Raw genomic sequence first — 15,627 nt, 5'->3', positions numbered from 1 at the left:
GCTTACTAGCTGTATGACCCTGGACAAGTCACTTAACACCAATTACCTCACACACAAAAAAATTATTATTATTATTAGACTTCATAAAAACATTTTTTTAAATCCCAGACAATATGTTTCAATAAATCTTCAACAACAATAAAAAACAACAAACTGTTCTCTAGAGTGGATGGAACAACTATTTTCCCATAGTCCCTTCAACATTTGTCATTCTCCTTTGCTGTCATCTTTGCATGTGATCACACAGCTAATCTTAAATGAGATTCAAATCCAAGTCTCCTGACTTCAAGATCAATACTTTCTACTTGGTTGCAGTATCTCTCATTAATCACTATCTAGAAAGTTAGGACCTTCAAGGAACATACAACTTAGCAGGGGAGGTAAGCCATGTGCACAAATACAAAATAAAATATAAGTAAATGTGTGATATAAATATAATGCTGACTATAATTGGAAAAATGTAAATAAATATAAATAAAAAATAAATATATAACAGATATATAAGATATACTATAAAATATAAATTACTATAATTGGAAAACCTCTAGTACAAATAGTAATGGCATCATGATAATAAGTATAATATGGCAAGCCTTCAAATAATGCCTCCTTTATTCATATAATTTCAGCTACCAGGTTATGACACTTAAGATCTATGTGAACTAAGGTCAAGTTATTACCTTTGGATCCATTTTCTGTTTGGTGTAAACTCCATTTGCTGCTGTGAAGATATCATTAAGTAATACAAAAATGTAGCCTTCCAAATTAAAACTTAGATCAGAGCTGGTAGAGGAATAAAAGAAGATTTTAATTATTTTTTAAAACCTTAAACTATTGCTTCAAAGTCTCCTTTAAATTGTTTTATGTTTCTTCTAATGGCCAGCAATCAATGATTCCTATTTTTGTTTGTTATAGTGTACAGTATACTACTGCAGTATACTAACATCCTTTTTTTAATCTACAACTAGAAATTAAAGTCCAAAAATTGATTAAATAGAATAAAAAATGGTCAAAAAATAGATTAAAATTAAATTAATTGGGCAGCTAGGTGGCGTAGTAGATAAAGCACCAGCCCTGGATTCAGGAGGACCTGAGTTCAAATATGACCTCATACACTTGACACTTACTAGCTGTGTGACCCTGGGCAAGTCACTTAACCCTCAGTGCCCCACACAAAAAAATTTAATTAATTATCTTCACTTAAATTTTTACCTATAGTTTGGTGACTAAAACATTCTAAATGGGAGTGAATTGTCCAATTATATAAAAGCTCGGCATAATATCATTAGCATCACCTTTGGATTGCTAGTAATTAGAAAGTTTTGCTTCCTTCTCAACCCACTGTGGAAACTAGATAACAACTCAGGAAAGGAAATGGATTTGAACTCTCAAAATTTTGTAAATACTGGCAGCATTGGTCACCCCACCAATTGGTACTAAAGAAGACATATATTAAACATAGGATCAGCCTATAAAACCCTCCTACTCTTGGGGGTGGCTAGGTGGTGCAGTGGATAAAGCACCGGTCCTGGATTCAGGAGTACCTGAGTTCCAATCCGTCCTCAGACACTTGACACTTACCAGCTGTGTGACCCTGGGCAAGTAACTTAACCCCCATTGCCCCGCAAAAAACAAACAAACAAACAAACAAAAAACCCTCCTACTCTCAAAGGCATTAAGTGTGTACTTTTTTTTCCCCTTAAGGTAGTCTTTAATATCCAGTGTAGCCAGATTTCAGCTTTGTAAAAATGTACATTCTAATAAGAATGCATAATGTGGCTCATTCTGGCATGAAATCCACTAGCAATGATTGGCTAATGAATCAGAATCAACTAAAAATTAATAGAATTATATACAAATAAGATCTAACAAGATGACAAGAACTGCGTAGATATTTATGCAAAGTTAAAGCTAGAAGGTACTTTAAAGATTATGTATCTAATTTCCTCAGTTAGTATCTAAGAAAACTGAAGTCCAGAGAAATGTATTGATTTGCCCAAAGTCAAAAGTGCCAGAGAAAGACCTAGAACCCATGTCTCCTATATACTAGGTTAATTGTTGCTTCCACTACATCAGATCAGAGTTTGCCTTTACCATTTTGTTGTTCAGTCTTCAGTAGTGTCTGATTCTTTGTGACCCCATGGACCATACATGTCTTTGGGGTTTTCTCAGCAAAGATACTGAAGTCATTTGCTATTTCCTTCTCCAGTGGATTAAGGCATACAGGTTAAGTAAATTGCCCAAGGTCACACAACTGCTTAAATGTCTGAGGCCACATTTGAACTCAGGTCTTCCTGACTCCAGGCCCAATGCTCTACCCACTGAGCCATGTAGCTGCCTCAATGCTTTTACAATAGGCACTGCGAATAATTTCATCTTAAAGAAAAAAAAGGCAATATTTCTGGATATTTACAACAATTTGGATTTGGAGAAATAATTTAACATTTTCCGCTTGTAGGTTTCTTGTATATCACTGCAAATACTGATCTAAAATTGGAGAAACTTTCAATTTTCTGCAAGCCATTTTTCTTGTGGAAGGAGAATGAACATATTGTATTCAATAGAAGCAGCAACAACTATTTTTACTAGTGATAGCATAAAAAGGTCAGGGTTCTAGAAAAAAAAAGCAGTATGAAAATTCTAACATTCTTTTGGGTGCCTATCCCTCTATTCATCAAGACACTGCTGTTATCAAATGGCTAATAGAATGCCATGAGGCAGAGACAGAAATTTGTTCCTCTTCTTACCACCTCCCACTACCCTCCCCTCCCCCCCACATACATTCTTTTTCTTTCTTTTTTTTTTTAAGTGTTTCAGCTACTTTTCCCAAACCCAATTTGCCAGAAACTCCCCTGTAGAAAAGCTTAGGCATGATTTTTTTTCAAGTATACATCAATGCTATTTTTGGGGAGAAAAGTGGGGGAGATGGATTACTTTCATTGTACACAGTATCTGAATATGGATTCTGCTGTGATACAGTTCAATGTACTAAGTACTAAGATGCCAGGCCTGGATAAAAAGCTGGGATTTGCTTCAAAATGTGACCAAGCATGAGATTTATTGTTGTTGTTCAATCGTGTCTGATTCTTCATGACCCCATCTGGAGTTTTCTTGGCAAAGATAGTAGAATGGTTAGTCATTTCCTCCTCCAGATCATTTTATAGATAAGAAAACTGAGTTAAGTGACTTGCTCAGGATTACACAGTTACTGTCTAAGACCAGATTTGAACTCAAGATTAGTCTTCTTAACTCCAAGTCTGGCAGTCTACCCACTGGGCCCCATAGCCTCCCTAAGCATGAGATAAATACAGAATTAAAGAATGTGAGAATTAGAAGAGCCTGTACCTTATTTAATCCAACCCTCTCATTCTACCCATGGGGAAATCAAGACCCAGAGAAGGTATTTGATTTGTTCATGTCCACACAGCTAATTGCAGAACCAGGACTAGAACCCAGATAAGGAATTGGATTCTCCTATTAGTTTGGTACCCACTCTTTGAAAGCTGTATTCTGTTGGGAACGCTATTCACCCAAACTGGCAGTTAAGGTATTATTCAGTATTTTTTAAATGGGATGCATTTCTACTCAATCATCCCAAGAATCTGTGAACATACACAGCCTGAAAGAAGGAATGTCATACCTTATCATAAATACATAACCACTGTTATACTGTAGTTTCAAAAAAACTGGGAATAATCTGTGACAATGTAATTCAATTTAATTCAACAAACACTTATTAATTGCCTACTACTGAGAAACGTTATGGGGGGCAGCTAGGTGGCACAGTGGATAAAGCACTGGTCCTGGATTCAGGAGGACCTGAGTTCAAATCCAGCCTCAGACACTTGATGCTTACTACCTGTGTGACCCTGGGCAAGTCACTTAACCCTCATTGCCCTGGGGGGGGGGAGGAAAGAAGCATTATGGGGTAGCAAATGGACTAGACTTAGAATCAGAAGTAACTTGGATTCCAATACTTATTAAGTGTATGTCTTTGGGAAAGTCAAATAATGTCTCTGTGCTTCAGTTTCCTCATCTGTAAAAATGAGGACAAAAAGGGGGCAGTACCTATCTCACAGGGTTGCTGGAAAGAGTTAATGAGATACTGTATGTAAAAGGGTTTTGTTCACCTTAAAGTGCTATATAAAATGCCATATATTATTATTACTATGTGGAAGGCACTATGTTAGGTGCGAGAGATACAAAGAGAGGTATGAGACCAACCCTGCTCTTGAGGAGTTTATAATCTAAAAATTGTACATACATTTGGGCTCTTGCAGTTAACACACTAGAGAAGAATAACCCACTAGAAAAGAACTATGGAGTCTGAATGCAGATCCAAGTATTTTCACTTTATTTGTTATTATTATTTTTTTTCTTGTGGTTTTTCACTGGATTCAGGAGGACCTGAGTTCAAATCCAACCTCAGATACCTGACACTTACTAGCTGTGTGACCCTGGGCAAGTCACTTTACCCTCATTGTCCTGCCCCCCCCCCAAAAAAGTGAAGGTAGCCAAACTCCTCAGAAGGGAAAACTCAAGTTGAAGATAAAGATCACAAATAAATAATAAGCCTCTTGCTAGGTTTCCACTCAAGTTCTCCTCCAGAGCCTCAGTGGACCAGAGGTGACCATGGAATCCTTGAAGGCTAATGCCAGCAGAGGATAAGTTCTACCAGATCCTACCAAGCTAGAAAGACTTCAAGTGCTGGTCTGGAAGTAGAAAATATCTATCAATCAACAAGCAGGCTAGCTAAGCCTACTGGAAAATGGGGATCATAGCACCTATCTCCCAAGGTCGTTGTGAGGCTCAAATGAGATCTTAATTATAAAAAGCTTGGCATAGTGCCTGGTACATAATGGGTGCATAACAAATTCTTGTTCCATCCTATTCCTCTCTTCCCTTCTTCCCTGAGTTTGGAAAGGCTCATCATCAGAAATCACTGGGAGAAGAATGTTTTGGACACAGTAGTGTACAAAGAGCTTGAACTAAGCTATCATGGATGTCATGGAAGGAGTGCCCAGGCTGATGACTTCATGCACCACTGAAAAGTTTGAATCACTATTTATTAAATATTCTCCTTGATGCCTAAAAGAATCCATTTGGCTAGTTATAACCAAACTTTGTGCTCAAGCTTTTGTTGTTGTTGTTGTTAGTAAGAGTCAAGATGGGGGCAGCTAGGTGGCGCAGTGGATAGAGCACTGGCCCTGGAGTCAGGAGTACCTGAGTTCAAATCCGGCCTCAGACACTTAACACTTACTAGCTGTGTGACCCTGGGCAAGTCACTTAACCCCAATTGCCTCACTAAAAAAAAAAAAAAGTTAAAAAAAAAAAAGAGTCAAGATGCCTTACAAAAGAGAATGTGAACATAATATCTTGGCTTACTAAAGGAAATGGAAACCAAGAGTTTGAATATCTGACTTCATTGTATAAGACTCATAGTCTTCCTCATCTTCATTTCTTAAAATCTCTAATTTCCTTCAAAACTCAGGCCATAAGCTACCTCTTACATGAGGCTTTTCCTGAGCCTCTTAGCTGCTAGTGTCCCCACTACTTCATATTTCTGTTGCATATTTTTGCGTATAATTTTATATGTAGAGGTTGTTTCCCCTTATTATAAAGTAAATTCTATGGCAGGGACAGTTTCTTTTTTTCCATTGTACTTCCAGTGCCTAGTACATTTCCTAGTACACAGGAACTAGATCTATGATTTCATTGGTATATGGAACTCTGGGATGAAGAAATATGTGTTAGTGATTAAATTTGATACCTCAGAAACTTAAATTTTAAAGAGCCCCCTGGGGTACTGAAAGATGACATTATTTGCCCAGGGTCACATAGCCAGCATTTGATTTTTTGGGTTTTGGGGGGGTTTTTTTGGCAGCGGGGCAATGGGGGTTAAATGACTTACCCAGGGTCACACAGCTAGTAAGTGTCAAGTGTCTGAGGCCGGATTTGAACTCAGGTACTCCTGAATCCAGGGCCGGTGCTTTATCCACTGCGCCACCTAGCTGCCCCTCATAGCCAGCATTTGTGAGAGGTAGAACTTGAACCCAGCTGTCCTAGCTCCAAAGATCGTTTTCTAATCATCAAACCAGACAGACTCTTGCCTGGCACAATGTAATCAATAAATGTTGTTTGATTTAACTAGTTTAAATGAACAGGATCCTTTTTGTACCAATAATTATTATTTGAGTTTTCAGCATTAGACTTTCTCCTAAGCATACAGATATATTCCAATATTATTCAATCATATTATTTCACTTAGTGATCTTACCAGCTCCCATGAATTCAATTATGTATATGCTGATGATTCTCAAATCTACTTATCTTGCTCCAAATTCTGCTGACCTTCAGTCTCCTATCTCCAAATGCCTTTCAGACATCTCAAGTTGGATATTCTGTAGACATCTTAAATTCAACATGTCCAAACCTGAACTCATCTTTCCTTCATAACCCCACCACCACAGGACATTCCTATTACTGTTGAGTATACCACCATCCTCCTAGTCACACAGGTTCAAAACCTAGGTGTCATCCTCAACTCCTAACTTTCTCTCACCTCTCTTATTTAATCTTTTGCAAAGCCTGTTGATTTCACCTTTGCAACATCTCTCAAATCCACCCTCTTCTTTCCTCAGATATGCCATCACACTTACGCAAGCCCTCATCACCTCAGGTCTGGGCTATTACAATAGCTTGTTGATTGGTCTGCCTTTCTCAAGTCTCTCTCTACTTTATTTCATTCTGCATTCAGTAGCTAAAATGATTTTTCCAAAGTTCAGGTCCAACCATGTCAAACCCTGCCCCCATTTAATAAACTCCAGTGGCTCTTTATCACCTTCAGGATTAAATATAAAATTATCTCTTTTGCATTCAAAGTCCTTCATTATCTAAGCCTGATCTTCATCTTTCCAGTTCTTACACTTTACATCACTTCTCACATAATCTTTGATACAGTAACACTGGCTTCCTCAACTTTCCTCTAACAAAATATTCCATCTCTCAGAGCTCTGGGTATTTTCACTGGTGGTCCCCCATGCCTGTAATGTTCTCCCTCCTCATCTCTGCCTACTGCCTCCCCTGGCTTCCTTCAAGTCCCATCAAAAATCTCACATTCTACAGGAAGCCTTTCCCAATCTCTCTCCATTCTAGTGCTTTTCCCTCTGTTGATTATTTCCTATTTATCCTGTATACAGGTTGTTTGTACAAGTTATTTGTGTGTTGTCTCTCCCGTTAGTTTGTAAACTCCTAAAGGGCAGGGCTATCTTTTGCCTTTCTTTGCATCCCTAGGGTTTAGCACAGTGCCTGACATGTAATAGACTCTTCATAAATGCTTATTGACTAACAAGCTATAGGAATATAAGATTCCATTGCTCAAGAAATAGTATGGAGTGAAAAATATTTATAAGCCCTGAGCGCTTTTTAAATCTTTCAGAATTCTAAAAAGAAAACCCAAGAACCTTTCAAGTAAAATTGTCAAGACATTCTCATATAGAAACCAGAAGTTTATTCTGTTTATAAATAAAAGGCATTATATCTTAGAACAGGCATTCTTGATCTTTTTGGTGTCATGAATCACATCAGAAGGTTGGTGAAACCTATGGATCCCTTCTCAAAATGTTTTTAAATGCATAAATAAAATATAGGATTTCAGAGGAACCAAGTATAATGAAATACAGTTAACAATAAAAAAACAAGTTCATGGACCCCAAATTAATAATCTTGGGCCTATAATATCCCTCAGATAACATTTACTCAACTACAGCACAAATCTGATATACTTAACTGATTATTTATCTGGACAAATACACTACATATAAAAATATTTTTGGTAATTAGGAAAAATGAAGCTTCAATGGACTTCAAAGGATCACAGATTTAAAACTATAAGCAACTCTAGATGTCATTTAACCTAACCCCCTCAATTTTCAGGTGAGGAAACTGAAGCCTAGGTGATTAAATGACTTGATCAAGGTCACCAAGATAGTCAGAATTTGAAGCCAAGTCCTCTAGAATCAAATCTACTTTTTTTCTTCTATTTTACCATTATGTACTCCTATCTCTTTCTCAATTCTTCTGTAGCTTTTGTAGATGCCTGTTTAGCTGAAGCATTTCTATTGCAAATTGTCCTCTTGTAGGTAACCATGAAATGTTCTATTTTTCCATGCCCAGGAAGGCATTACTCATTTATAGAAGCTAGCTTGACCTAAATGATGCTTGCAACAGTCTGCTTTTTTTCTCTTGCTTCAGCAACCACAGGGTGCCCCAATTTTAGTATTAAGGAAAATATTGACCTCAGATTTCTGTTTCCCTTTTTTAGATGAGTATAATAGTATTTATGTTACAGAAAAATACATGGCAGCTGATTCTCAAACTAGTCAGAAGGTCTAAAACATCTGAGTAATCTTATTTGTCAACCGTAAAAGTGCTCTTTATTCCACAACCTGACACACAACTGAATTTAAGATTGTCCCTCACTGTCAAAGGAAAGAAATGATACTACAGAATGAGAACAACTGAAAGTCTTACCCAGCGGCTATAAAAGCTCCAAGAATGATGGCAAAGACACTAACTATGATGTTCAGTGAGTACTGTTTTCTGTAAAATGAAAGAAAAAAAGAAATATGGATCACTTTTAGAAGACAGATGAAATGTCTAAGAAGAAAATGCCAAACATAGAAGGCTGGATGATTGATAATTCCCACTATACCAAACAAACCCACCTTCCATCATATGCTGCCTTCTGAATGGCAAGGAAAATTTCTGCTTATACTAGACAGATATTGTAATAGAGCTTAACACTAGTGGGTCTGGGTGGTATGTATCTAATACAAATGTCCAAAGGAAAATATTGCTGTTTCAGTTCTGCTGAACAGTAGAAATAAAAAGCTCACTGAACTCTGACCCAGTCAATGCAAGTTATTCTTCAAGTCTAGGTTTTAAGGTTTTGTAAATAAATTGATGTCTCTCTCAATTAACAAGTTGCATATTCAGAGGAACAGTATTGATTCCACTTGATAAAAAATAGTAACAATATCACCCAACCCTCTTTTGCATAGGGAGGAACTATGGGAGCAGAATATTTGACATTTACAGTTACCATATTGGTTGGCTGTGCTGAATGGCTTTGTTTACTTTTTTGGTTTGTTGTTACAGTGGATGGTTGGCTAGATAGTAGAGAGGGAGGGGTAAATTCAGAAACAAAGGTGATGGAAAATCTAAAGATATCAAGAAAATAAGGTTTTTTTAAAAATTATACCATTTTTTTAAAAATTATACCATGTATATATGGATGTATATATATGTGTATATCCACATATACATATATAATACATTATATTTTTATACCCAGATAGATAGATAGATAGATAGATAGATAGATAGATAGATAGATGTGCTAGGAAAGAGGGTGAAAGAAAATGGAAAGAAATAATACAAAAATCACCTGAGTATGATAACTTCCAGGAACAGTGTAAGTGGAATGGTAAACTTCCTGAGAACTGTAAACATGGGCAAGCTGTGAGAAAAAGATCCAAGCACACCATTAGATACATTTGTTTTGCATTTGTTTTACATCTAATTTCACCAATCATATTAAATCAATATAGGAACTGCAAGGAATTAGTGATTTTAATTTTTAATTCTACCCTTAATATTTATGAACTTTGTGTCAAGTTCTCATCCTAATTTGGGACTCAGCACAATATTTGAACAGAGATTCTTTTTTTAAAAGAGTATTTTATTTTTTCCCAACTACATGCCAAGACAATTTTTAGCATTCTTTCTTTCTTTTTTGGTGAGGCAGTTGACTTGCCCAGGGTCACAAAGCTAGTAAGTGTTAAGTATCTGAGGCCAGATTTGAACTCAGGTCCTCTCTGTCCACTGCACCACCGAGCTGCCCCTTTAGCATTCATTTTTACAAAATTTGGAATTCCAAATTTTTGTCTCTCCTTCCCTCCTCTCTCCTCTCTTCCTAAAATGGTAAGCAATTTGATAAAGATTATACATGTGCTATCACATAATACATATTTCCATGTTAGTCACAGTTGTGAAAGAAAAAAAACAAATCAAAAAGGAAAAAAACATGAAAATTAATAAAGTAAGTGAAAAAAATATGCTTTGATCTGCATTCAGAGTCCATCAGTTCTTTATCTGGTTGTGGATAGCATTCTCCTTTGTGAGTCCTTTGTACTTATCTTGGATCATTAGGTTACTGAGAAGAGCTGAGTCATTCATAGTTAATCATTATACAATGTTGCTGATACTGTGTACAGTGTTTTCCTGCTTTTGCTCATTTTACTTTGTATCAGTTCATACAAGTGTTCCAGGTTTTTCTGAAATCTGCCTTTTCATCGTTTCTTATTGCACTGTAGTATGCTATTACATTCATATGCCACAGCTTGTTCAGCCATTCCCCAACTGCTGGGCATTCCCTCAACTTCCAATATTTTGCCATCATGAACAGAGTTGCTATAAATATTTTTACACATGTAGGTCCATTTTCCTTTTTTATGATCTCTTTGAGATACAGACCTAGTAGTGGTATTGCTGGATCAAAGAGTATGCACAGCTCAGTTGCCCTTTGGGCATAGTTCCAAATTGTTCTCCAGAATGGTTGAATACATTGAACAGAGATTCTCACATGGCAATTCAATGTATTGGAAACTAAGTCCTCAGGACCTCAGGATAGAGGTTAAATTTCTCTAACAATGACAGGAAAAGTTGATGACCAGATCAGAATAGGCCAAAGTAACAAAGGAAAGCCCTACCAGTTTTTCTTGAACAGGAGTGAATCTATATTATAATAGCACTGGAATTAGGATTCTGTTTACATGGTCCTTAGATCCTTAAGTTGTTCATGAAAATTAGCTCTATTCAATTTCAGTTTGGCAAACATTTATTAAGTACTTACAATATGCAAATATTATTACAATTTTATTTTATGAAAGCAAAGGGACTTCTAGTTATCAGATAGGTGAAAAAATAATTTTTAAACATTCTCTTTTAAAAGTCAATATTTTAGGGGGCAGCTAGGTGGCACAGTGGATAAAGCACCGGCCCTGGATTCAGGAGGCCCTGAGTTCAAATCCAGCCTCAGACACTTGACACTAGCTATGTGACCCTGGGCAAGTCACTTAACCCTCATTGTCCTGCAAAAAAGAAAAAGCAATAACTAAGAATGCAAAAAAAATTAAGCCTCTAAAAACAAATGCTTGACTCTTTTTTATGAAGAACTATGAATTCCTTCAAAATATTTTCCATATTTCAATAAAATAAATTTTTTTCAAATATTCTCATTCTTGCAGATTTAAATTAAAATTTGTTAGCAAAGCACCAAGACTCTGTGATATTGCTAAAGACATAACAATACCATCACTGGGCACATAGACTGAGGTTTGACTCCAGAGACAGACAAGTCTCAATTATCTGTGCTGTCTATGTCATGAGGAAGCAGGGTCATGGACAATCCAGAATGATTTTTATTTGGTTTTAGAATGTATTAGGTCATACTGTTTTCCTACAACCGCTTTACCTTTTAATTATGTTGTGTTTAACATACTGTATTTTCCTAGGTAAAGTTGGGATTGTATGAACTACAGACAAGGAGAAGAGAAAAGGAAGAGGGGAGGAGAAAGCTAGGCACTGCACTAAGAGCTTTGCAAAAATTATTTGATTTGATCTTCATAATAACCCTACAAAGTAGATGCTGTTATTATCCCCATTTACAGTTGAGGAAACTGAAGCAAACAGAGGTTAAGAGGCTTGCTCAGGATTCCACAACTAGTAGGTGTCTGAGTCCAGATTTGAACTCAGGTCTTCCTCACTCCAGCCCAGTACTCTATCCACTGCAACAACTAGAAATAAGTTGGGTGACTAGGAAAGCAGTTTTGGACTCAAAATTACCATGTGCACAAAGTGGACAACTCATACCTTTTCCACTCATCAATTGTTTCTTAGTAAAGAACCATGCTAAACTGCATTTCTTAAGGACAACCTATTCATTAACTAATTTTTGTTTCTGTCCAAAGAAGATATAGCCTTTGAATGCTCAGGATTTTGCTTTCTAGTGACCTGCTTTAAGACTCTTGACAAAGTATTGGCCTTACTTTTTTTTTTTTTTTTTGGTGAGGCAATTGGGGTTAAGTGACTTGCCTAGGGTCACACAGCTAGTAAATGTTAAGTGTCTGAGGTCGGATCCAAACTCAGGTACTCCTGAATCCAGGGCCGGTGCTCCATCCACTGCACCATCTAGCTGCCCCGGCCTTACTTTTTAAAAGTCCTTTGGAGAACTCACACAAATATATAACACCAAGAACTCTTTTACAATGGATATAGTATAAACAAATAATTAAGAACAAAAGGTATGAAAAAGTTCTCAAAAGAATTGTAAACAATTAACAACTTTATGAAACCTGGCTCCAAATCACTAGTAAGAGAAATAGCAAATGAAAACAACTTTGAAGTCTCCGAGAAAAAATGTCAAAGTTGACAACAAATTGGAAATGATTGTTTTAAGACAGTCTATGGGAAAACAGGTGCAGTAGCACATTTTCAGTGGAGCTGTACATTGGTTCAACTCTTCTGGCAAGTAAACCAGAATGATGCAATCATAACGATGAGACTTGCCATATACTTTGACACATAGTTTTTACTACTAGGCCTATGCCTAAAGGAAATCAATGAAAGTAAGTCCTCCATGTACTAAAAAATTTACATCAGCATGTTTTGTTGCAACAGAAACCAGAAACAAAGTGCATATCCAACAATTGGGGTAATGGCTAAACAAATCTTGATACATCAATGTAATGTCTGTCATTTCTTTTTCTTTTTTATTATAAAAGTATTTTATTATTTTCCATTTACATGTAGAGATAATTTTCAACATTTGTTTTTATAAGATTTCTAGTTTCAAATATTTCTCCCTAAAAAAAACCAAAAAACAAAAAACAAGTATTTCTCCCTTCATCCCCTCCCTCCCTCCTCCCCAAGAGAGCAACTAATCTGATATAGATTATATATGTACAATAAAACTAAACATATTTCTGCATTAGTCATATTATAAGAGAAGAATCAGAGCAAAAAGGGAAAAACCTCAAAAAAGAAAAACAACAGCACCGAAAACAAAAGAAATAGTATGGTTCAATCTGCATCCATGTTCCACGGTATTGTTTTCTGGATTGGGAGAATCTTTTCCATCATGAGTCCTTTAGAACTATCTTGCACCGTTGTATTGCTAAGAATCAAGTCTATCACAGCTGATCTATACCCAATGTTGTTGATGCTATATACAATGTTCTCCTGGTTCTGCTCATCTCACTCATCATGAGTTCATGCAAGTCCTTCCAGGTTTCTCTGAACTCCTCCTGCTCATCATTTCTTACAGCACAATAGAATTCCATTACATTCATATACCACAACTTGTTCAGCCATTCCCCAATTGATGGGCATCACCTCAATTTCCAATTCCTTGCCACCACAAAAAGAGCAGCTACAAATATGTTTGTACATGTGGGTCCTTTTCCCTTTTTTATGATCTCTTAATAGTGGTATTGCTGGGTCAAAAGGTATGCACAGCTTTATAGCCCTTTGGGCATAATTCCAAATTGCTCTCCAGAATAGTTGGATCAGTTCACAGCTCCACCAACAATGCATTAGTGTTCCAATTTTTTCACAGCTTCTCCAACATTTATTATTTTCCTTTTTTGTCATATTAGCCAATCTGATAGGTGTCATGTGGTACCTCAGAGTTGTTTTAATTTGCATTTCTCTAATCAATAGTGATTTAAAGCATTTTTTCATATGAGAATAGATAGCTTTGATTTCTTCATCAGAAAACGGCCTGTTCATATCCTTTGACCAATTCTCAATTGGCGAATGACTTGGATTCTTATAAATTTGATTTAATTCTCAATATATTTTAAAAATGATGCCTTTATCAGAAGTGCTGGCTATAAAAATTGTTTCTCAGCTTTCTGCCTCCCTTCTAATTTTGGATGCATTGCTTCTGTTTGTACAAAAACTTTTAAATTTAATGTAATCAAAACCATCCATTTTGCATTTCATAATATTCTTTGTCTCTTGTTTGGTCATAAACTGTTCTCCTTTCCAAAGATCTGAAAGGTAAACTATTCCTTCCTCTCCTGATTTACCTATGGTATCACCTCTTATGTCTAAATCATGTACCCATTTTGACCTTATTTTAGTATAATGTGTAAGATGTTGGTCTATGCCTAATTTCTGCCATACTATCTTCCAGTTTTCCCAGCAGTTTTTTTTTGGGGGGGGCAGGGCAATTGGGGTTAAGTGACTTGCCCAGGGTCACACAGCTAGTAAGTGTCAGAGGCTGGATTTGAACTCAGGTCCTCCTAAATCCAGGGACAGTGCTTTATCCACTGCGCCTAGTTTTTGTCAAATACTAAGTTCCTATCCCAGAAGCTGGAGTCTTTGGATTTATCAAACAGTACATTGCTGAAGTCGTTTACTACTGTGTCTCCCGTGCCTAGCCTATTCCATTGATCCTCCACTCTATTTCTTACTCAGTACCAAATAGATTTGATGACTGCCACTTTATGCCTGTCATTTCTTAACAAAAAACACAAAGAATTTTGAGAAGCCTGTAAATGCATATATAAAGGGAATTATATATACATATATAGAGTGAAATAAGTAGAACCAGGAAAATAATAGACACGATGATGACAAAAGTGGAAATGGAAAGAACAGTAACGACAACAAAACAAAAAACCCATAACAATGATCAAACCTGGTTCAAAAGAAAAGATGAAAAAAATGCACCTCTCTCTTCTTTGCAGAGGTGGGGGGACTACAGGTATAGAATACTATATACTGACTTGGCAGGTATGTTGCCTAGTTTTTGATTAACTGTTTTTTCTTTTTCTTTTTTAATCTTATGAAGGATGGCTCCTTAGGAAGGAGAAAGGGAAAGGATATATACAGAAATAAAGATAATATTAAAACATCAGAGATGGAGACAAAATTACGAAGTAGCAAGAAAAAGTACATCTGATCTCTCCCTACGACTGCAAAGATCTAGAAAACATACTAAACTAAGTCCTGATTAGGAAATCCAAGGGGAAAAAAATCATAGAAAATAATTTATATAACCAAAGGGAAATAGACTTAAGAGGTCTAGAAATATAGCAGTGAGATCTAGCCAGAAATGGCCACATGGTCTATTACAATGTACATCATGCAAGAAGTGGTTCCAAACCACTTGTGCAAGGGTCAGGAATTGGTGATGTTCCAAAAAGAGAAGTAGTTGTGGGCTCTAAGGTGTGCTTTGAGCAAGAATCAAATTCAGAAGCAAGCAGCAACCAAGTGGCTCTGACCTCAGGAATGGGGTCAGAGAGGAATAATCAGGGCAAGAATCTGGTACCACAAGGAAGCCTGAAGTTCTATCTAGCAAAGCTCTTCAGCAGGAGTCTACTCAAACTCTAATCTGAGTAAGCCCAAAGGCATGTTGCTCAGACCCAGGAACTTGCAGACAAGGAGACACTAATCAGACTTTGTCCTGGATCAGACCACTTTAGGAGCACTGAATGCTTTAATGTCCCCAGCCTAACTGATCTATAAGAGACTGGAATAACAACACTCAATACCCCC

At 36.6% G+C, this 15,627-nt stretch overlaps 1 protein-coding gene across 2 annotated transcripts in view; it reads right to left on the bottom strand.

The window, feature by feature from the left end:
• Window positions 1-15,627, bottom strand: part of SLC35D2 (solute carrier family 35 member D2) — a 56,343-nt gene that overhangs the window by 21,232 nt on the left and 19,484 nt on the right. For both annotated transcript variants that reach the window (XM_043975310.1, XM_043975311.1), the window contains 3 exons: window positions 9,449-9,520; window positions 8,533-8,601; window positions 681-783 (listed from right to left, as the gene is read on the bottom strand). In XM_043975310.1, coding sequence (XP_043831245.1) covers window positions 681-783; window positions 8,533-8,601; window positions 9,449-9,520 — 244 coding nt within the window. The remainder of the gene's footprint in view (window positions 1-680; window positions 784-8,532; window positions 8,602-9,448; window positions 9,521-15,627) is intronic.

The sequence above is a fragment of the Dromiciops gliroides genome, chromosome 1 (genome assembly GCF_019393635.1).
Source record: "Dromiciops gliroides isolate mDroGli1 chromosome 1, mDroGli1.pri, whole genome shotgun sequence".
NCBI classification, from domain to species: Eukaryota; Metazoa; Chordata; class Mammalia; order Microbiotheria; family Microbiotheriidae; genus Dromiciops; species Dromiciops gliroides.
The sequence above is the reverse complement of the archived record's forward strand: the minus strand, read 5'-3'. Positions and strand labels throughout refer to the sequence as shown.